Source organism: Ambystoma mexicanum, chromosome 2p (assembly GCF_040938575.1).
Source record: "Ambystoma mexicanum isolate Mex_15411 chromosome 2p, UKY_AmexF1_1, whole genome shotgun sequence".
In the NCBI taxonomy this organism is placed as follows: domain Eukaryota; kingdom Metazoa; phylum Chordata; class Amphibia; order Caudata; family Ambystomatidae; genus Ambystoma; species Ambystoma mexicanum.
This window is the reverse complement of record NC_090923.1, coordinates 1,046,148,679-1,046,170,990: the sequence shown is the minus strand read 5'-3', so window position 1 is coordinate 1,046,170,990 and position 22,312 is coordinate 1,046,148,679. Positions and strand designations below refer to the sequence as shown.

The 22,312-nt window shown below is 44.4% G+C and overlaps 1 protein-coding gene across 1 annotated transcript in view; it reads left to right on the top strand.

Annotated features, from left to right (window-relative positions):
• Positions 1-22,312, top strand: part of CTSW (cathepsin W) — a 242,907-nt gene that overhangs the window by 179,021 nt on the left and 41,574 nt on the right. The window contains exons 7-8 of the mRNA XM_069644937.1: positions 4,777-4,896; positions 6,287-6,351. Coding sequence (XP_069501038.1) covers positions 4,777-4,896; positions 6,287-6,351 — 185 coding nt within the window. The remainder of the gene's footprint in view (positions 1-4,776; positions 4,897-6,286; positions 6,352-22,312) is intronic.

Sequence of the window (22,312 nt, the reverse complement as noted above, 5' to 3'; positions counted from 1 at the left end):
TTCTCACAGACAGCCCACTATGAGTGAAAACGGACTAACGCCCGAGCCGTATACCTAACGTGTCCCAATACAATGGTCAGGCGAGGTCAAGCAATTAATTAATTGCCTGACCATCACACACACCTGACCTCCATAAAGATTCCCCACACAGATAAAAGGCGGAGCACGAAAGCACACTCTGAACGAGGCAGAGCACACAATAAAATAGTTCCGAGATGGCAATTTAACGAGAGCAGAAAGACGGCAAAACAGAAGGGGATCGCAAGGAGGGAAGTTCCTTTGACCTTTTCCACAAGGAATCGTTACTTTTATGAGCCCTCAAGATTAGAAAACGTAAGACCAGGAAACCAGTCCGAGGAATCCTTCATTATGTGTCGGAGATACCCGGGGCCCTCCTGAGTCAATAATCAAGGCGGGGGCAATCACCAGCTGCTGCGGTACCGTCCTTGGCTCCAAGAACAAAGCAGCATCAGTGAAATCAACACAGCAGGTAAGTTGGGGAGACCGATACAAGACCGGTCTGTGTTGAAGCCAAGGTTGCAAGCAGGAACATTGTATGTCAAGCGCTGGAACAAACATTGTTAAAACGCATGTGATAAAAGACACAAGTAAAGTTGAACTGCTGATGAGTGATTAAACTTTCAAAGCAGGATACAATACCTTTGACAGTGATCTGGCACCGCGTGGGTGCTCAATCGAAGGTCTCTGTAAGGTATTCTGCTGAGAAGTGGCAAAAGTGAACGTGGGAATGAAGTTATATCGAGAAGAGATCGAGTATTTGTCTATCGGAGTGGTCCTGCGACGGGTTGAGCAAAATCCTGTACACAGTCAGAAGTCTTCGATTTTTGGAGTAAAGAAAGGCTGGCAATGTAGATAAAGTTGGTGCAGCACGGCAGAGGGAGATCAATTGAAAGCTTTGTGTTAAAGTGGGTCTGAGCCCGGCGCAGCGAAGGGGGGCCATGGGTGAACAGAAAATCACCCGAGAATTTGTACATGTGAAATCCTAAGAAGAAAGGAACTTTGATGTTTGTCACGCTGCATCAGGCCCTCTGAAATAAGAGACTTTATCCTCGTGCTAGAGAAGTCAGAGACTGTGCTAAGCTCGAGTGTGCCGCTTTGTCCAGTGCTGAAAACATGGGTAAGGGAAGCCAACGGCTTCAATATCCTGACATATCATTTCTTGAACACTTTTCCTTTGCATAACATTGTTTCCCACACTATTTGTATTTAGAAGTAAGGATTGACAATATGTTTATCAGTATATGCCCTTTTATTTTGACAGACTCAACTAGGACTGCGTTATTATTATTTGATGGTCGTAGCCTGCTCCCATCTTTAGATTTAGGATTAGACTGGCATTTTTCAAACCCAATTTAAGTTCAACAAACACCCTTGAACTGTGATCACTTGTGTCTGTCTTACTGTTTGATACCATGCCTTCCTTACATCAGTTTCAGTCTATTGCATCGAAACCCAGCAAGGCACAAATTATCCTCAAGCCATCTGATTTCACTCAAAGGTAGGTGTTTATGCCAGATGCGAGGTATGAGCTTTATAAGTCAAATAAAGTAATTAGAACGCCGAGTTGACCAAGGATGTTAGCTTCACTGCTTCGCCAGTTCACTGTATATGATTATATTGGGGTTGAAGACAGGAGGTGTTCCGTCACAGATGCAGGCACAGGCACTGCCTGCTAACGCGATGCTGCGCTGACGCTTGGGCAAAGGGGGAAATTATAACCAGCATCAGCATCGGATGCTCCTCCTTTCTCCTTCTGGGACTGCTGCACGTTATCCAGCGCTCAGCACAGCCCCAGATCAAAACTGCAGGAACATACTACTAATGCGGCCAGCTCCATTTCTCATTTGCGGGAAGCCTGTACAGTCTGCGATGTCCGCAGCAATGAAAATGGCATGGTCTGATGCTGCCTTACCTTCCCGTAGAAGCGCTTCCTACCGCTTGTCATCAGGTAGAATTTCAAGCACCAGGTCTAGTGTAAACCAGAGCTCCCAGTCATAGCATGAGAGCATCACCGAGGATCACCATAGAGTTCACCAGTTTGATGGTGGTAGCAGCCCTGAAAAATGACCAGCTTACCAAAAGGGTTCCAGCTGTTTGCCTTCTTTGTTTGGAAGCACCACACAAGGGGAAAGAGGACTGGCCCAGCCGCAGAAAGGACCAGGCTGGGTGGAGTGCAAAGGCATTTAGGGGTGGGATCTGGAGCTTTCTACTTGTTCTCAAAGCAATCTTTCTTGGGTAGTCCTAAGAAGGGATTCCTCATCACCAGCAGACCATCCTCCCAAATATCATCCAGTACAGGGATTTTCTGGTGGACTCATGCCTTTGATAAAGAAAACCCTTCTTCTTCTGCTCTTCTTGGAGAAGATCGAACAGTTTCACTGCCCGCGACATGAGCACATGAAAAGAACACATTTTATCTGGAGAGCAGTCTCTTGGTGGTAGATCTGCGGACTTGCCATCCCCCGGCACCAGGTCAATGAACTCATCAATCGAGTTGGTGTGTGGAGATCCATCATTAGGGAAATCATCGACATCAGTGTCGGGATCAGAGGGATTCGCTGGGAGAAGAGGGAATGGTACCCGAGAAGGGTATCCTAATATTGGCGGAGGAACTAGACATTCTTGTACAGGAAAAACATAAGGTTGCAACAGAGGAGGCAGAGACGGAATATGAAGATGTAGCTGAAGCTCTGAGACCAGCATCTACAGTGTGGCCAAGAAATCCGTGGATACATCCCTTGAGCCTGCAGATGTAGGGGCTTGCACTGGTCCGGGCCTTGAAGGGATGTATGCTTGAACAGGCAGGCATCTGCACAGGACCTGCAATGTGAGAGGATTCCAGGAGCTGGAAAATGCTTAGTAGGTGACCCAGTGGATGCCAATGGAGGCGGTGGCGGTGGCAGGACAGTAGTCAGAAGCATACAGCATCATCATCTGAAAACACACTTTCTTGAATGTCCATGTCCGACTCATGCACATGCTGCAACAGTTCCTCAGGTGTGGACAAAGACATTGATGATGGAACAGCCCGAGCATGCGACCCATGTCCCTTTTTTGCTTTCTTCCCCCTGGAAGATTCTTCATGGGTCCTCAAGCTCTTTGACGACGGAGTGCGCTCCAGATGCCAGATGTGCCTTGTAGAAGCCTAACTGCAGACAGAGGCACAGGCCCCAGTACCCTCATCCAACCACACCACTAACCTCCTGTGGTGATCCCTACAGGTCTTAGTGGAGAATGACAGACAGATGGTGCAGATATCAAATCATGATTTGGACAATAGAGGCATTCCTCATGAAGATCGCCGATGTACACGTTCTTGTACAAGTCGAACAGGCTTGAAAATGCTTTTCTTCTGAGTGACTGCTACAATGTCCACTCTTGAAGGCCTCAATGGAGTGGATGCTGCACAGCAACCCCGGAGGCGACAGAATGGCCACATTTCCGCACCAGCCGGCAAGGAGATGATGCGGCATCAAATAATGAAAGGATCTTGATGCAAAAATGTAGAAAAGTGGACAAAATCATCAAAAATTAACAGAGATTTTTTGAGGACTCCCAACACATATCGTGCAGTAAAAAGAAGATGGTTTCCAGGGCTGGGAGAGCTAAGGGAGACCTGTCTAATGGGCTGTGGGAAACATGACCTAAAATGACCCTAAACAACACTAAAGTGACAAGCAGTTTACAAATGTTAAGCTAAACTGCTTTAATATTACCAAGGATTACAAGCCTGATGGAAGGAAATATTCAAACAGCATACAAATCTATGAAAGATCCAATGCTGGAGAAAAAACTGAACCAAGATAACAGATAAAGCAACAATTGCAATGATCAAGAAGCTGATTTTACTCTGTTGAAAATGTTCATTGCAATAAGGATTTGGAAATTTGAAACAAGTTTTTGACGGATGATTAAGAATTTTAAAAAAAGCAAAATCTTAGAAAAAGTGTGCTGTTTCTCACTGCATGCGTGTACCAGCTATGGCGCAGGGAATCCTTTTGCAGTAGTTTGTTATTACACCAATATCACCATTACCTTCTACACCTACACCTCTCCCCACCAGGAACTACATGCAATTCTCATTTTCTCCCTATGATGAGCAGCATTCCTTCTCAGCACTTTCAACCTTGCGCGATCTCTACATCAGCCACCATTATGGGTGCCTACCAACCCGCTTAATTTGTTGTGGTGTTCATGCAACCCACCTGCCATCGAGATCTCCATTGGCTCACTTGAGTTTTCTCATCTGCACGACCCAGCAGTGATGTAATAATTATATTCCACTTGAAATGTCCTTGTAAAAGTGGTTCTGCTAAACTTTGTGAATATCTCTAAAGGAATGTCTAAAATCCACCTTGTGGATTATCCTTTACTTTACTTGGTTGGGTGCTTTGCCCATTTTAAGGGCAGAATTAACCCCTATGTGCAGTTTGTCACAGGTAACTTTGAAAGCTGATGAACTGACCAGAGGTAGACACTCTAACCGAGACATGTGTTTATCAGTGGGATAAGGGGGATATTACTTTCAAGAGGGATAGACACACCCGATGTGTGGAAAGATGATTTTTTTTTCTGTACCAAGATTTCCACCCAAAGCGAGATGCTCTTATTGAGGATTGTTCTATGAGATGATCATTATCTATAATGTCTAAAGCTGTACATCAAGGGAATGTTCCTCTTCTGGTTCCAATGATTGAATTGCCTTATGAACAATTCAGTACTTTGCAAATTGTGTACCATGTTCTCTCCAAACAGGTGGTCTGTCAAGTGCGAACGACTACCCCTACAAGGGGAAAAAGGGGACGTGTAAGAAGAGAAAGGGCGATGCGGTTGCCTGGATTCATGATTTTGCGATGTTGGAGAAAAACGAAACAGGTAAGTCGCAGAGAGGGCATGTCGTTGTTTACTATGCCTCTTCTCCCCACTTGCAATGGAGATACAATAACTTCCATTCTAATGGAGCAGAGGGGAATGAAGGCCAAGTCACACCAACTCCATTTCTGCAGTGGTGCAAAAGGCACAACCCGCGTTCCCAGCAGGCAGTGGGGTAAGGCAAAGACACTGCCTCCATTTTACACAAGCAGTAAGTGAAATACAAAGGCACATCACCCCTACTTTACCAGAGCAGTGTGGACATTACCTGCAGTTTACACAGGCAAATGGGGAAAATAATAAGATACACCATTATCACAAATCATTATCAACTGGCAGCTAGTGAAAGATGAAGGTGCACATTTCCAAAAGACATTGGGGACAGACAAACATACACAACATCAATTTCCATGGGTCCATCATGAAAGACCAAGATTCACACCTTTCATTTCCACCTGGCAAACAGAACAGACCAATCTACACCACCTTCACGCCCAACAGGCCATCAGACAAGATCAAGATACAACACCTTCACTCCCAGCATGCAAGCAGAAAACACAAAGATACAGCACCTGCATATCCCACTAGGCAGTCAGAAAATACCAAAAATACACCACCTTCATTCCAAACAAGCAACCAGAAAACACCAAGAAACACCACCTTCACTCCCCCACCAGGCATTTGGAATAGATCAAGATACACCACTTTCACTCCCAGCAAGCAATCGGAGATGACCAAGATACACCACCTTGATTCTCACTGGGCATTTCCAAAAGACCAGTATATACCACTCCATTCCCACCAGGCAATACTGGAAAAACAAGATACACCACCTTCATTCCCAGTGGGTGACGTGAAAAGGCAAAGATTCACCTCCTCAATTCCCACCGGGTATTCATGAAAGACCACTTTGATTCCCTCCAGACCAACATATATCACCTTTAATCCCACTGAGCAATCATCAAAGATCAAGTTACACCACCTTCATTCCCACCAGGCAATGCATAAAGAAAAGGATACACCACCTCAAATTCCACAGAGCAGTAGAGAAAGACCAAGATACACCAACTCCATTTACACCAGGCAGTGGGGAAAACACCAACTTCCACCAGTAATGGGGCAGTTTGAGAATGGAGGCGAACGAAGAGCAGCCATTACACCATGGAGCAGAGGAGACAGTGGGCAAATGAAAGCTTTAACATCCATGTGGTACCAAGTCATAATATCAAAAACCAAATGACAAGTCTGACCGTTGAGGTCCAAGGCTTACAGTTTGGCCCAGGCAATCTCAGGGAGGAACGTAAACCTCACCTCTGTCTCTCATAAGAAAAGGTTTCCTCCTAATGCTCTTTTCCCTTTGTTCTCTTCTATGCTCTCTGGTTGCTGTGACAAGCTATGGCTGAATATGTGGCTTTCAAAGGTCCCATCACCGTCACCATTAACAAGACCTTGCTGCAGGTAAGTGCTCCAACGTCTCTCAACTCCTTGTCCATGCTGTTTAGGCAGATGATCGGCAGCTGCCACATTGCTCTACAAATCTAGCCAAAGCCCTTTCACCCATGATTCTGGATTTACATACTGCGGGCAGTCACCGGTAGGGACCCTCTTTGCAGAGGGCAGACTCTAAAGTCAAACTGACGGGAGAAGCCACTTGACAGGCAGTGATGCTGCTGCAGATGAAATTCCAGAGACTGGCGGGAACTTTTGTGAAAGGGCAGACAAGGGCAGTCTCTGCAGACCTTGGAGTTGGAGCTGCTACTGTCGAAGGAGCTTATTGCCTGCACATGACCCCCGACATTAAAAACACCCAGTGCGGTGAAGGGCAGACAAGCACAGTCTCTGCAGTCCATGCAGTGGGTTGCAGGTTGCCGATAACTGGAGGTGCTCCTTAAACCGAGCTATGTTTGAAAACTGCCTGGAATCTCTGTGGGTTATTGGTCCTAGAGTCCTCAAAAGTTCCAAAGTTTCAAAGGCCAGGAGTTGATTTGCTGAGCGGGTTGTGTTTATACTCTAGTTTTCTATGCTGCGAATATTGTGAGTGATAACAAGAGGAAACGAGTGGGGGGGGGGCATACCTGCTGACCTGAGCAAGCTAATTCTCACTTTGTGATCTGCGGTAAGCTTTGTTTCTGTTCTGCCGACAACTTGATGATTTGACTCTGGCCACAGGCTTCGTAGGCTCTCCCGACTTTGTTTTTGTATTTATTTATTTTTCAAATCTTTTTTAGGCTCGGGCTGCGAGCCGGCGGAAGCTGAAGTTCCTCCAGAGGGTGGGGAGTCGGATTTTCCCAGCCTCGTGAGCCACTCAGGCATTCCTCATGCTTGGTACACTCTGTTTGTATTTTGGACATCTGAAATTTGATTGCAGGGTTATAGTTTTAGAATGTATCTTTTTTTTAAGGTGTTATATGATCCGCCATTCTGTTTTTCATTGTTACTTTTTTGTTTGTGGTAACGAGCTAATAATTTGGGTCGAGCAGGAAAGCTGTTGTCTTGGGCTCTGTTGGGTTTTACTGGGCTGGGGTGGGTGCCCCCTTTCGGTTTTTTGTGTGTTGGTCTTCTGAGTTGCCTAGCTGCTGAATTAGAGGGTTCCAGGGTGTATTAATGGCAGTGGTCATGGTTGTGGTAGCAGGTAGAGGCCAGTATGGCTAGGCATAATGCGACCTCTGGCCTCTCGGCTGCACAGGGTTCTAGGACCAGTGTAAAAAATAAGGTTTTGAAGGGGGAGAGAACTTTGGGTTCTTATCTGCAGAAGGTGGCAGAACATTTAGAGGAGCAGGGCAGCGAAGTTGCCATTTCGTCTACTTTGAGGAATGTTAGTTCATCTACTTCATCCTCGCTGTGTTCCTCTGCGACCATGGACCCTGGTACTGTTATTTCTGTAGAGGATGAGACATCTAGCCCAGGAGTTTCGGGCTCTGTCCCTGCTCCGGTCCCTGCCCCAGTTTCCACATTTGTTCCCGCAGTTGTTCCAGTTTTGTTTAATGAAGCGGCTGTGAGAGCTTTTGAGTGCTCTGGTTCAGGGAGAGTGGCAGGTGGAGGGCCTACTTGTGAGGCTGCTTCTCCGATCACTCTGGGAGGGTACTGCACAGAGCTCTACGGTTACTAATTCCATCTGTGCTATAAATGTACAGCATGTAGCTGCAGGACAAACCGTTTGCAGTCCTTGTGGATCAACGTTTTCTTCTCTAACGTTACCACGCGGGCCTACTCACCTCCCTGACGCTATTAGTTCGGAAGTGCCCAAAGAAGATTTACTGATCAGAATTATGAATTTTATGATGAATTTTAAATTGGGAGTTTTTAATACATTGCTGATCTTGGATGATTTTGTGAGATCGCTAAAGAAGGATGTTGCATTATTAAGTGCTTCTGATATGTACTTTTTGAAAAGTGTTCCTTCTGGAAAGCCAGAGGCCTTGAGTGTCCAAAGTGTTCAAACCATTCCAACTGAGGGAGGTCGGGTGTTAGGAAACAACAGGGTGCTGCCCCATGTCTGTGATGTATTTGTAGATATACATGTTTCCCCGGACAGCGCCAATTCTCCTTGCCATCCTTACCCTCCCTGTCTTCTGTGTCATCCTTGCCTCCAATACCCCTGTTGCCTTCTAAAGCAGATCAGGTGTCATCTAGGAAGGTACCAACGCAAGTGGTCACGAATTAGAATTTCCTGCAGTTGCATCCCAAAGCATTGCCTTTGGTTGGAATGATTTTGAACGTGCCAAAATTAGATGATATCGCCGAACTATTTCTACCCATGTGGAATTTCTGTTGCAGAATGGTCTAACTCGACACACCCTACATGGCAAATGAGAAGTCCTAGGGGCAGAGTGGCCAAAGTGCATAACTTGGTTTGCTTGTTTTAGTGAAATGGATGGTATTGAATGACTCTCGCTGTCAGGTCTAAGTGTTTGCTAGACCTCTGAGGCCCCCACAGGTATTCCGGATGTAATAACACAAGCTGACTCGATGTCATTCCTGTCAGGGAATGTGGCAGGAGTTAAAACAACGCTAGCATGTTTGGAGACCCATCATTTATTTGAAGAGGTGGATGTTATTCTCCTGCAGGAGGCATGATCTCAGGATGAGATCATTGTGGATGATTTTGTTTCGTATGCAGAGATGGTTCAAAGAAATGAGGGGGCAGAACTAAGGCGGTTTGTGTACTTTGGTTAAATTCAACATGGAGAGCAAGTTGGTTGTTTAGAAGTTCCCATCTTTTTTATTCTGGTGGTTAGAATTCTTAGACCTGTCATGTATGATATATTGGTTGTTAATTTTTACAATAGACCGCATAGTCAATACGAGAAGAACTATCTACATGTCCTTGCGTCAGTGTTGGAGCATTGTATCCTCCAGATAACCTTGAAAAATGTGAATTTAGTGCTACGGGGAGATTCTAATTATAAGCTGGGAGGAGGGCTGGATAACATGTTGTATTATGATGTGGTGGCGGGGATCCCGCCTCCAACTATGATGGATACCAGATTATGTGCAGAAGGGCAGAGGTTATGGCACTACCAATATGACTGAGGGATGTGAACTGTAAATGGTCTTTCTGGTGCCGATATCCCCGGCAAGTTGACTTTCTTCTGCGCTTTCTAGCTTCACTATTGACTATTTTTATGTTCCAGTCAAATTCTGCGGTGAATTGACAGCGTTCAAGGTGGAGGTCAATATTTGTAATGAACAGTTTTCTATTAGGATTGATATTGGACTGGCACACAAGGATATTACCCGTGTGCAGGCCTATTTGCCGCATGTGTCTCTGAAATCCCCTGGACGTAGGCTCAGGTGGGACCATGATAGGAAGGAGGTATTATTGAGAATGGCCATCTAACATAATCACCATGAATTGGAGATCTTGTTGTCTGGGACTATGGAACAGAATCTTACCTCGAGAGAGTTTGGGTCACTGCTGTCCAATTTGTCCACAGTGTTTTCTTGTGCAGTGGGGAAAATAATGGGGCCATTGAAAGCTGGATAGTTTGACTATGAATGTACTAGAGCCAAGTCCAATCTCCTTTCAGTATTGAGAAGTCTGTTGACCTCTACAAATTCAATTATCTGTGCAAAGTCCTGTATAGGAGCTGTTGCATGCCTTTGCAGGAAATCCCACCCCCTACCTCCTATATGTTGGAAGTCTGAGATCGTGCCATGTTTGACACCAGCAGTTGTGCCAATACTGCAGCGTATATTCAAAAGAAGATACCCATTGAGACAACCCTATCGAATGTATCCCCGAAGGGACAACAATCTGAGGGAGGAACTCCCTGAAGGAATATGAATAAGAGCAAAAAGAGAAGCTAGTGACATCACACGAGACATATACAACGTCCCGAGATATTGGCTGAAGAGGATGCATGGATCCTACAGAAACTAATGATGAAGTAAAGAGTCAAGTGAACTTTTGAATACGAAAAAGCAGATTACACATGCATGAAGTGTTGCAAAGAATCAACCGTTCAATAATTGTACAGACACTGAAACGCAAGGCAGACTAAGTCATCATAGAAGCTGGCTATATGTAGTGAATAGAATGCAGGCAAAGCCGCCACTGTATAGAAGCTGGACATCGGTATTATGAATTTTAGTAAGTCAGGACCCATGAAGAAAAAAGGGAGACTTGTGTCGAAGCAAGAATAAGCTGAAATCGTGGACCTGCATGGTGAGGCGGTCTGGCCTGGTATTAAAACTGAAGCAGCCAAGGTCAGCTATGTATTCTTGAAAAGAATGAACGTGCAAAGGATGAATCATCTCTTGTTAAGGTGCAGAGAAAGAACACCAAGAGTGCCCAGTTTTATTCATTTAAGACATTTAAAACCTGCAAAATGGACCAAATCAAGGTCTCCTGTCACATGAGCCAAGGATGAAAATAGAATCGAACTGGAGACCTAGAACAACGATAGGGAGTACCTGCACCCCCATGTATTTCCAGAGACGAGGATACTTTGCAAGGCCAAGTTCAAAAACAATCTTCATGGCAGAAGGCATGGGCGATGAGCGATGTTGGACTAATTGGGTGGGGAGATAGTCAGGCCCAAGTCCTTGCACCTGGGTCTGGGCTTACGTGCTGCTAAGTGAACCAAATGTTCCAGACATGGCACAAGCGTGCCAACCACTTGTAGAGGTCTGTACAATGAAGGACCTTATAGTTTGAGGACCAATTGAAGACTGTGTACTTAATGGTTTTAAAGATGACATGTTTTAGAGGTAGGCATATATTGTCCACCAGACAGTGGGCAGCCAATCCCAATCCCAGTTCCTATGTAATGTATACTTAGATGTTCCCCTTAAGCCTATCACAATCCCTAGTAGGTTTTTTCATTATTTGCCACATAGTATAACGTCACCTCTGATGTATTTTAGTATAAAGTCTATGTTTTGTGAAAAGACCACTGACAGAAATCGACTGAACGTTCGTTGATGTCTGTTGTAACTCCCCGTTTTAGATAATTGGTGATAAAACAGTACTTGGCCATCTTGCTGAGTTGGTTCGGTTATTTGGACTCAGAGTTATTCTGTGAACCCATCCATTGCATGCATGTTACTTAAGAGCCCTAAGCTCACGTGGTAGTGGTGTGGCTGGTTTAAAGATCCCACCAGTTTGTCTCCTGATTTTTGGACGATCGGGCATCCTCTGCCATTAGCTGGAAGATCGCAGGGTTTCCTGTGGAGAGCTGCCGATAGAAATAAACTTGCAAGAAAAACTGAGATGGTGGGCAGGTCCCCCTTTGACGTGATCCCTGACCAGTTTCCACTGTCGCTCTCCGGACAGAAGGCAAAGTGGTCGGATTAAAGGAGGAGTCGATACCGAAGGCCTCGAGTTGATTAACGAATGGTGAGTACACTAAGGGGAATGGAAAATAAGGGGACGGGATTGTAATCATTTTTGAGTAACGTGAAATGTGGTGAAGAAGAGGAAGCGCCTAGAAAACCTGGCTCAATGGAGCCAGAAGGAGACATCTCAAATCCCAGAGGTCGTAGAGTGAAATATATGATATATAGGTGCTGTTTGATACCCTATACAGGGTATAAATAAAGGCGAGAGATAAGGTGAACACTGTGTTTTTAAATGTGTAAAGTTTGACTAGTCTGAGTGTTTGTTGAGTAAAAATATATAAGAGCGATATAGATTGTGAACAAATTGAGGTTCAACAGTGATTGAGTATAGCACAGTGATTGATCAAGATAATAGATACGTCAAGCAAGAGAATAGATAGGCTGCTGAAATTAGAGACTTTATAACTGGGGGGTTGTCCTACCTTCTATGATTCAAGAACATGCAAAGACATTTAAATGCAAACCAGTTTTAAACCCTTTTGGAAGCCCATCCTCATTGGGCAACCATCATTCAAAACAAACATTTGCTGCTAATGAACACATGCCACTTAGTTTTAGAAATTATCAGCTTTTTATTATTAATTCGCTGATGCTTTTTCTTTTGCAAAATATTTAAGTGTTATTATCTGCATAACAATTCATAATAACCATAGTACTGAACAAACACATAATTACATCTAAAATACAGTGAAAAAACTGTTCATAGGTGTCCAAGGCGTAAACAAAACGCTAGTACATTTCCCAAAAAACTTCCTAGTAAGTGAAGGAAACCATGTAGTTAAGTCCATAAAACACAGAATGTGAGTATAGTTAGAGGAGACGTTGATTGTAGGTCTTGCCCGGCTATAGTCTGACCTCATATTTGGTCTACATCTGGATAAGATGTTAGAGGTATAGGTGCAGCATTAGGAAAGGCCCATGGAATGCTGGGGCTGTGTGCTGCTGACGTTCCGGCTGAAAAGATGTGTAAACCTTCTTCTAGGGCCAAAAAAGTCAGGGAACTCTGTGTTGGAAAATCAGAATTGGAAAAATACAAGAGAAATGTGTTTAAAAAGCAGCAAAAGTGCTTGGGTGGGTCAAAAGGTAGCCCTAAGTACAATAGACAAGTCCTAAGTAATCCCAGAAATAGGCTGCACTCACCACTGCTCGTGCTGGGAGTAGGAGTGGATGAACAGGAAAGGTCTCCTCGCTGGGCAGGAGTGGAAACTGGAGTCACCAATTTCGAGCAAGTAAATAGGAAGGATGCCACATCACGGATGTGGGGCCCGTTGGGAGGAGGCGTGGGCCCTCTGGCCCCTGGAGCAAGGTCCACCTGGGCAAGAGGTGTGTCGAACCTAAGATAAGACATAGGGGAGTACACGCTAGTAATTGAGTGTCCAAATGGATGAGGCATAGACAAACTCAGAAGAAATAAAGGTGGTCATTGTAGGGGTGCTGTAGTTACAGAGAAAGGGCCCAATGCTGGAGGAGGGCTAGAGGAAAGCAAGATTGCCTCAAGGCTAGTCATCAAGGCTGAATGACAGGCAAAAGTTCAGTAAAGCTCGCCCTGTATACAAACAGAAAAAAGAAAAAAGGGAGGGGGAAAGAGGGAGGATACATGAGTCAGACGCCCACTGGACTGAAAGGGAATCTACAGTAAATATACAAGATAGGGATTATGTCTAGCATGCAGATGTGCATCCAAGTTTACCTGCAGGAGTCTGGGCAAGCTGGATCAGGACCGGCGTCTGAAAATGGCACCTGTGCTGACTCTGACTGAAAGAGCTGCATATATGCGCTGTGGAGAGAGGGCCCACTGCGCATGCTCATGGCGGTAGTGTCTTAGCTAGCCTGGTGAACAGAGAAGTGTCTCAGGCTGCCACCGGGCACGATCAAGAGAGTAGTGGCTCGGCTCGGAGAGGCAGCAGAAGTGCTGTATGTACTAAGGATGGAATGGAGTGTCTGACAGGGCACCGGATCGAGTGTGTGTCAGGATCCATGTGAATATGGAGAAAGTAAGCAGCATGCACGAATTAACGTGCAGTATGGGCCGAAAGATAAGAGTGGCAAGCGTTGACAAATAGCAGAGTTGGCAAAAAGGGGTAAGGGTGGTCTGCGAGTGCTTGACTTGGGATGACAAGAAGGCAGTATTCCAACGCTCGGTCCCGGGGGGAGGGGGAGGAGGTCAAGCCAGAAAAAGGGTAAATGCTGCTGGTTGTGGAGGCGAAGATTCAAAATCAAAATCAAAATGGGCTTGTGCACCCTGCTGATTGAGAATTAGCGTGTCCTGCAAGGCCTAGAATGCATGGCAAAGTAGGTCAACAAAAATTGTCTGAGCATTGTCACAAGCGTACCCAGCAGCCACTATCTAGTTCAATGAACAATTACATAAATAATGGTGCCACAATAAGAACAAGATGAGCATGAACACAAGCATAAATCTGAGCATACATTACAGACAATTTACAGTATGGTGCAGAATTACATGGGTACTAGGACCGTAAAAAACGCTCAGGGTCTGCACAGTTATTCACACCCACACCTGCAGTGGGAGGTTATGCTATGTATCATAATTCTGCATGCACCTGGCTGTCTTAGTCCATAGTAGATGGCCCCTATTACTCATGGAATCTCTCTAGTGCTCAGGGAGACATTGAGGGGGGCAATACATATGTGTGCATGAGACCCCTCAAAGGCAGAGGGGGCTCAGAGCATTGGAGGAGTAAATGGGCTGTATAGAGCAGTAGATGGAGTCTGGAAGAGACTCGATGTTGGAGGCCAGGGGGGCTAAGTGCTAAATTGTCCCGGTTGGGCCTCGTTGAGGCCGGTAGTGGTGGATTTAAGTTTGTGCATCCACCATGCTTCTTTGTAATTCAAGGCATTAGTAATATTAGTTTTGTTTTGAATTTTATCGACCACCCACCAGATGAAATAATCTGTATCATGGTGGAATTCATTGAAGTGCTGAACCAAAGGTGCAGTAGGATTTCTACAGCGTATCCTAGATCTGTGTTCCCCAATGCGTTTGTGGATGGGTCTCGAGGTTTGTCCTACGTAACGTAGGCCACAGGGGCAATGGATTACATAAATGACGTTGGTGAATTTGCAATTGGAGAAGTGTCTGATTTGCCATTCCTTGCCTTCAATGGTGAAGGAGTTGAGTGTTTTAGTTTGACTACATGCCGTGCATTGGCCACAAGGGTGATGCCCACGGATCTCTCCCATATTCCACAGAGTGGAGCGGACTGGGATTTTGTACATTTTGGCACTGGTGAGTAAATCTTTGAGGTTCTTGGACCTCCTGAGTGCCATGCATAATCTGGGTTCCGCTGGTAGGTTGAGTTGCACAAGAGGCCAGAATTCTTTGTTAAGTGATTTAAGTTTGGAAGTAGTAGGGCAGAACGTGGTGATACAGGTCATGATGTTCTCTGAAGTTTCAGTGTGGGCTTTGGGAGTCAAAAGGGCTTCTCTTGGTGTGAATCGTGCTCTTTTGTGGGTGTTTTTTATGAGTTTTTTAGGGTACCCTCTTGAGGCCAATTTCTGCTGTAGTTCATTGGAGTGTTTCTGGAAGTCTTCCAGCTGGGTACAGTTGCGGCAAATCCTCAGAAACTGTCCGTATGGGAGGTTGTCTCTTAGGCTTTTAGGATGATGGTTGCTGTAATGGAGGGCCGTGTTCCCGTCTGGGTTTTTTTTGAAAATTGAACATTCGAGTTTGTTGTTTTTAGGTGTTATGGTGAGGTCAAGGAAATCCATCTTCTTGTTGCTTTTGTTAATAGTGAATTGGATTTCTGTCGTGCGTAGATTCAAACATTGAAAGAATTGCATCAGTGTTTTTTCTTCTCCTTTCCAGAGGAAAATAATATCGTCAATTACCTGAACCATGAGGTCACAGAATCTAGGTACGGGTTGGTATTGTTAAGGACATGTGCCAGTTCAAATTCAGCCATAAAAATGATGGCCATGCTGGGAGCAAAGACTGCGCCCATGGCCGTCCCACATGTTTGGAGGTAGATGGTATTGTTGTACTCAAAAAAGTTGTTGGTCAGTGCTATTTCAAGTAATTCAATGATAAAATTGATAGGCACCCGTCTTTGTGTCATATGCTGCGTAAGATGGTATCTTATGCATTCCAATGCGTGTTGTTGTGGAATAGAAGTGTAAAGACTTTTGATGTCGAGTGTCACTAGGAGATCTTCTGCTGGGTTAAATGGCTGGTTCTCGAATTTGGCAATTGTATCCATGGTGTAAGTAGGGGTACACTGGCTACAGGGTTTGAGAAAGTAGTCGATAAATACTCCAATGGGTTCTAAAATAGAACCGCATCCCGAGACGATGGGTCTTCCAGGGGGGGTGTGAATGTTGTTGTGAATTTTTGGAAGGCCATATAGTATAGGAGTTCTGCCTTCAGATGTATTGAGAAAGGCCTCTTCTTTATCGGTGATCCAGTTGCGCTCAAGTGCATATCTGGTTGCTTCTTGGATCTGTTTTTTATTTCCATAGTGGGGTCCTTTTTCAGTTTTTTATAGTTGCCTTCTTCATTAAGGAGAGTCATTACCATTTCATTATACTGGATGTTATTTTGTACTACAATGCCCCCGCCTTTGTCGGCCGGTTTTATCACCAGTGTTTTGTTTTCGCCTAAGGTTTTGAGGGCTTTCCTTTCTCCTGAGGTAAGGTTCTGCCTATGTTGGTCCGCCGTAGACTGTAGTTTCAGAATTTCTTGCCGAATACATTTCTCAAAGGAAAGGATGGAGGCAGGTGTTTCAGAGTCTCTGGGGAGGAAGTCTGATTTAGGTCTCAGGCCAGTGTCCTCGGGTCCAGTCGGGAGATCTTTGTCAAGAAAAAAGGCCTTTCTCCTGATAGTCCGGAAAAAATTGGAGAGGTCGAGGTCCAGTTTAAACCAATCGGTGTGATTGGTGGGAACAAATGATAGTCCTTTTGCTAGTAAGGATTTTTCGTCTGTAGTCAGCGGAGAGCCTGAAAAATTAAAGATGGGGGTCATTGTTAGCGCCTCCTGTTGTTCCTGCGGCATCTGTTCGGATGTCCCCATTGGGGGAAGTTGTAGAGGGGAAACTGTGGAAATTGGGGTGGGCCCCAGTACCCTCCTCTGGGGCCCCCCGGCCTAAAAAAGGCATGTTGGAAGGCTGAAAGAATGGTTGAGTTTGGCCAAAATAACCTTGTCTGCCTCTAGTTTGGGGTTGGTCGTCTGTAGAAGAGTCTGAGCTGGCAGGTCAGAGAAAGACACCCCCCTACGTCTATTTCTTGAGGCCCCACCTTGTTTAGCCATTCGTTCTTTGTCTTTGATATTTTTATAATCTGCGGCAAGGTAGGGATAGATATGTTCTATCTTAAATTTCTTAATGTCTTTGGCAAGCTTTTTGCGCTTCTTTTCTAAAGTCGAAGCCATGAAAGTATCCAGTTCTTTGACAATTTCTTTACGTTTTTCTCGAGCATTGGATAGAGTTTCATCTGTAAGAAATTTTGTTTCTTCAGTTTTAAGATCTTTAAGGATGAGGGCATGAACCCTCTGTGCAGTAGTAATTGTCAGGGCCATGAGGTTGCGGCTACATTTAGTCGCTATTTTGCTAAAACCCTGTAGATATTCTTGATCGTCTAAGAATAATGCTGGTTCATTCCGCAGAGTCAGCCCGAGGGGGATCATGTTCACTCGAAGATACTCTCTAAGGAAATGTCCGTGCACCTCAGTTCTGAAACAGCGTTTTTTAAGGTTTAAAAGATCTTCTCCTGTGGCTGTGGACGCTAGATGCTCTTGGGCCCCCTCCATGTTAAAAATGGATGGACCTTGTATGATATCATTAATTTCAGTTTCTGAGAAGCTAAATGTTTGCTCCATAGTGGAAAAATAGTGTCAGGTTTGGAGCTGTGAGGAAAATGCAAAGCACGATTAGAGACTTGAGCAGCAATTGATGGTGTTGGCTCATATTTATTGTTTTTTAAAAAAACATTGAAAAGTGGTGATTTAAGCCACAGTATAAAGTTAACAGTCTGGTAAGTATCGACAGTCCATTGAGACTTGTCATTATGGGGGATACTCCTCTCATGCACTATGCAAAACACTACCAAAGCATATGCCCAAGCTCAAACAGTATAGTGCGGAATGCGTAAAGGCACGGCAGATAAAATGTTCAAGGGGGATCATTGTCAAAAGCAGTATTGTAACACATGACCACATACTTGCACGCAGGGAAGAAGTTAGAGAAAAGATTAGCGATTTTAGAGTTCCGGAAGATGGATCAAGAGGAAAGAGAAGACCTGACACCTGAGGAGTGGATGCTTAATCAGCATAAGGGGAAGGCGTTGAGCCCTCAGCTCCCCTTACCTCACCAGAAGAAATAGGAGTGTATACACTAAAGGAATTAAAAGCAGCAACGGGGTATAGTAATCCAATATATGAGCCCCCTGCTTACAGTAGTGATGATAGTCCGGAGGAGAATAAGAGAAAGGAAGATATTTATAAAAAAATACAAGACAAGGAAGAAAAGAGTGACCGGTCAAAATTGTCGACAGAGATAGACAGGGATATTAAGAGATGGAAAGGAGAGAAGGATAAGGCTGACGAGATAGCGCTTGTGCAGAACGAATGGATGGGATGACAGATATTACTTAAGATAGATGGGAAAAGTATTGAGGAAGTTAGGCAAAGAGAAGATAAGGACGAACAAGAAAAAAGATAAAGAACGAGAGAAGATATTAAAAGAAGATGAGCAAAAAAGGAAAGGCACGGAGTGACGAGAGCAGATATATCAGGAGGAGCAAGAGAAAAAAGGAATGGGCAGAAGAACAAAGAAAGTATGACAATAGACAGAGCAATAGAAAAAAGGGATAGAAAGGAAAGATAGGAGGAAGAAGCACACAGATTAAGGGACACAACATTACAGAGATGAAGGGAAGAAGAGGAAAGAAGGGAAGGGGTAAGGAGAGGAGAAGAACAAAGACAAGAGGAAGAAAGAATTAGAAGTATGCAAGAAATAGATGAAGAAATAGAATGGAAAAGGAGACAGCGAGGTCTCGACTCCAGTCTTGTTCGTAAAGAACAAATGAGGCCGAGCACATAAATACGGTGGGATAGAGTGGAAGAGATTCTTCCAATAAAGGAAGTAATGCCAGCAGCATCTAGGGTAGCATTAGACAAAGAAAGATTTGATGCAGAAAGCATCTGAGAAAGGATCAATAAGGTCTATCAACAGTTAAGCTGAAATAGCAAGTATGAAACTCGAGGGAACGATGATCGATCCCCAGTGCCTCATTCACAAAGTGAGGAGGATAGCCTGTTCAGTGATGAAGTCGAGCATTGTCTTTTGGAAGACTGAATCTGGATATGGGTGAAGAGGATGATAGTCACACTAGTTGGGGACTAGAGATGTCGGACGAGGAAAGAGAGTCCAGTTTTGGGGCAGAAGGAGGGAGCGTGTGTGCCCCTGAAGAAAGTCTGCAAATAGATAAGGAAGTGAGATGGTAGGATCTGGAACAACAAAGATTGAACACCAGATCCTATAGCATATCCTGAGCGTCCCAGAGGACGATCACAAAGTTTCCACCATATGTGAGCAGGTTAAGGTCATTACCCACAAGGAGACAGACAGGGACGATTATCCCTGCCATGTATAGGCTAATAGTGGGATCCGACTATGGGACGGAGTTCACAGTTTCCCTTGTTAGAAAAAGGGGGAGCAAGCCTACAATATAATCCATGGCCACAGATGAACAAGATAACTTAAGATGCAAGCTCCCTAGTTGGACTTTGGGTGTTGGGAAATGGATATACGAATTAGGAAAAATGACAGGAGGAAATGCGCTGGCCATAGAGGACATAAAAGGTCTCCTGGCAGCTATTCTTGGGGAGATGGCTGATGACATATGGAGGAGAGCAGAATATTCAAGTGTGACTGCAGAAAACACAGCATATGATGGAGCGCCGTTTAATAATTGTAGAGCGGATGTTTGGAGGGCACTCGGGGCACAGTATCCTGACACATAAAATATGGGTGCAATTATGACACATAAAATGAAGGAAGATGACAGAGGTTGCCTGAGCCAGTACAGAGGCAGATGAAAAAACAAGTAGGGATGGAAGCAAAGCCATGGGCTCAGATACAGTTGATGATAGTACACTATTGTTGGTTATTACAAGAGAAGAGCAAAAAAAAAAGATGAGAATAGGAAAATAGAGGAAGCCAAATTAGTTCAGAAAAAGTTGTCAAAATTTGCTATAGAAGGGGTGGTATTGACAAGCGAAGGAGGATTGGGAATGCAGGAAGCAATGGGTACATCGCAGGTGAATAATCTGCGCCTGATGAATCAAGGTGGATGTGGGTTTACACAACAAGGCAGGAGGTATGGGTTATAGAGGAAGAGGAGGCGGATTTCCAAATAATAAAGTGGGTTTCACAGTACACTGAATGAGAACCAGAATTTCCAGGGAGTATATAACCAAGGAGGGACTAATAGGAGAGTTCCTCCAGTATGTTGGAATTGTGGAATGACAGAACATATTGCGCGCATAGATAGGAGCCAAGGGAATGGATGGACAGAATGGACAGTTCTCAAGAGGGGGGACAGCTCATCATCCACCATAGTACACAGCCCAGAGACGGTTTTGTCCAAGATCACACATCTTATCGGACAAAAGCACTGCAAATGCAACAGGTTCAACCGCAGGGACAATTACAAATGTATCCGCCACAAGGGCAGTCACAACAAGCCCCTATGCAGACACTGCAATATGCAAACACAGGACAAGTATTGACACCCATAATAGGAGGTGTCACTGTGGTAGGAGGAAATCCTTTCACAGGGATGAGCCTGTATCCACAATAGGACAGCTCACAGGGTGTCTTGATGTGTTTAGTACTATCTGTGACACCAGAACCCCAAGAGGAACCAAGGGTCGATGTGACGATAGGAGCAAATCCTTTTTTTTTCTTATAGACACTGGAGCAACTCGTTCATGTATACAAGAGGGAAAATATCTAATGTCAGGTATTGCGATTAATGCTCAAGGGTTCTCTCGAGCTACAAATCGAGTTTCCTTTATTGATAAATTACCAGTCTCCACAGGAGAATGTGACATGTCCGTTCCCTTATTATATTCCGACAGACACCAGTAAATATTTTGGGTAGAGATTTACTGATGAAAATGCAATATGACGATTTAATTTACTGATTAAGGAATAGTGCGCTCCATTCCAAGAATACACTATTTAAACGTGGGAAAGTTTATACTGGCATTCACAGGGCAAGTGACTCTGTGAGGCATTCTAGTAGATCCAGAGATTTTTCTATATGGAGTGAGCATTTTACTGACATGGCTACCTGGACTGGTGGGAAAGATTGTCAGAATACCCCATGAGTCTCTGTTCAGACCACAAATACCTATGGATGAGGAAGGTGGACAGACTATTCCTATAGAATTGGAAGCATCCATAGTACGAAGGGAAATGGCAATGCTCGAAGGGATAGAAGATGAGTAGACCATGGAAAACAGTGATAGCTCTTGAGGAAGGGTATGGATTGACTGACCTAACCAAAGACGATATGTTCAGGGAGGACCAAACAGATGATGAAGTAGTGTTCTTCATGAGCATTACATACTGGATAAGAATAGAGAAAAGGGAAGTCCCACAGCGAATGGCGATAATATGGCAAAGACCAGCATTTTCTTTCAGGAAGTCTTGGAAAAGGTGCCAAGTGCCTTATAGACCACAGGCCCCTATGACGTAGGTTTATTGAAGGGGATAGGAGAGGTTAAAATAAAGCTTAAGCCAGGAGCGATTTTACCTCGAGCAAGACAGTACCCCATGTGTCGAGAAGCTGATGAGGGTATATTCCAGACTATTTCAGCACTGATGAATCAGGGAATTTTGGTGCCATCAGAATCATTGTGTAATACCGCAGTGTATCCGATTAAGAAATCTAAAGGGGGATCGATTTATCCAGGATATGAGACTGATTAACCAGATTGTAGACACAGAGTTTCCTTTAGTTCCTAATCCGGTGATAATATTGGGCAGTATCCCGATACGTTATGGTGATCGATTTGAAAAATGCGTTTTTCTCAATCCCGTTGCACAAGGACTCACAAGACTTGACTTCAATTACGTTTTGCCAAAAAAGACTGATGAAACATACTAGGCTGCCTAAGGGGTACTGTGAGTCCCCATCGATCTTCAACAGAGTCCTACAGATGGATTTAGGCAATATTGATCTCAAAAGTGCAGTGATACGATACGTAGATGACATCTTGATTTGTAGCACCACAGAAGATGAGTGCAGACAGGATTCTGTTCAGTTGATGACTATTTTAGCACACACAGGATATAAAGTAGACAAGGAGAAGCTACAATACTGCCAAGAAGCAGTGTTATATACAGGTTAGTTGATTTCCAATGAAGGAAAGAAAGTTACACCGGAAAGAGCCGAGGCGCATATGAAAACCTCAAAACCAAATACAGTGAAACAGATGCAACCATTTTTGGGTCCATGTAATTATGTTAGAGCCTGGGTGTTTGATTATAGCACATACACAAGACCACTTGTGCAAGCATTAAAGAAAGCACGAGTTGGTAAAAACAAAATT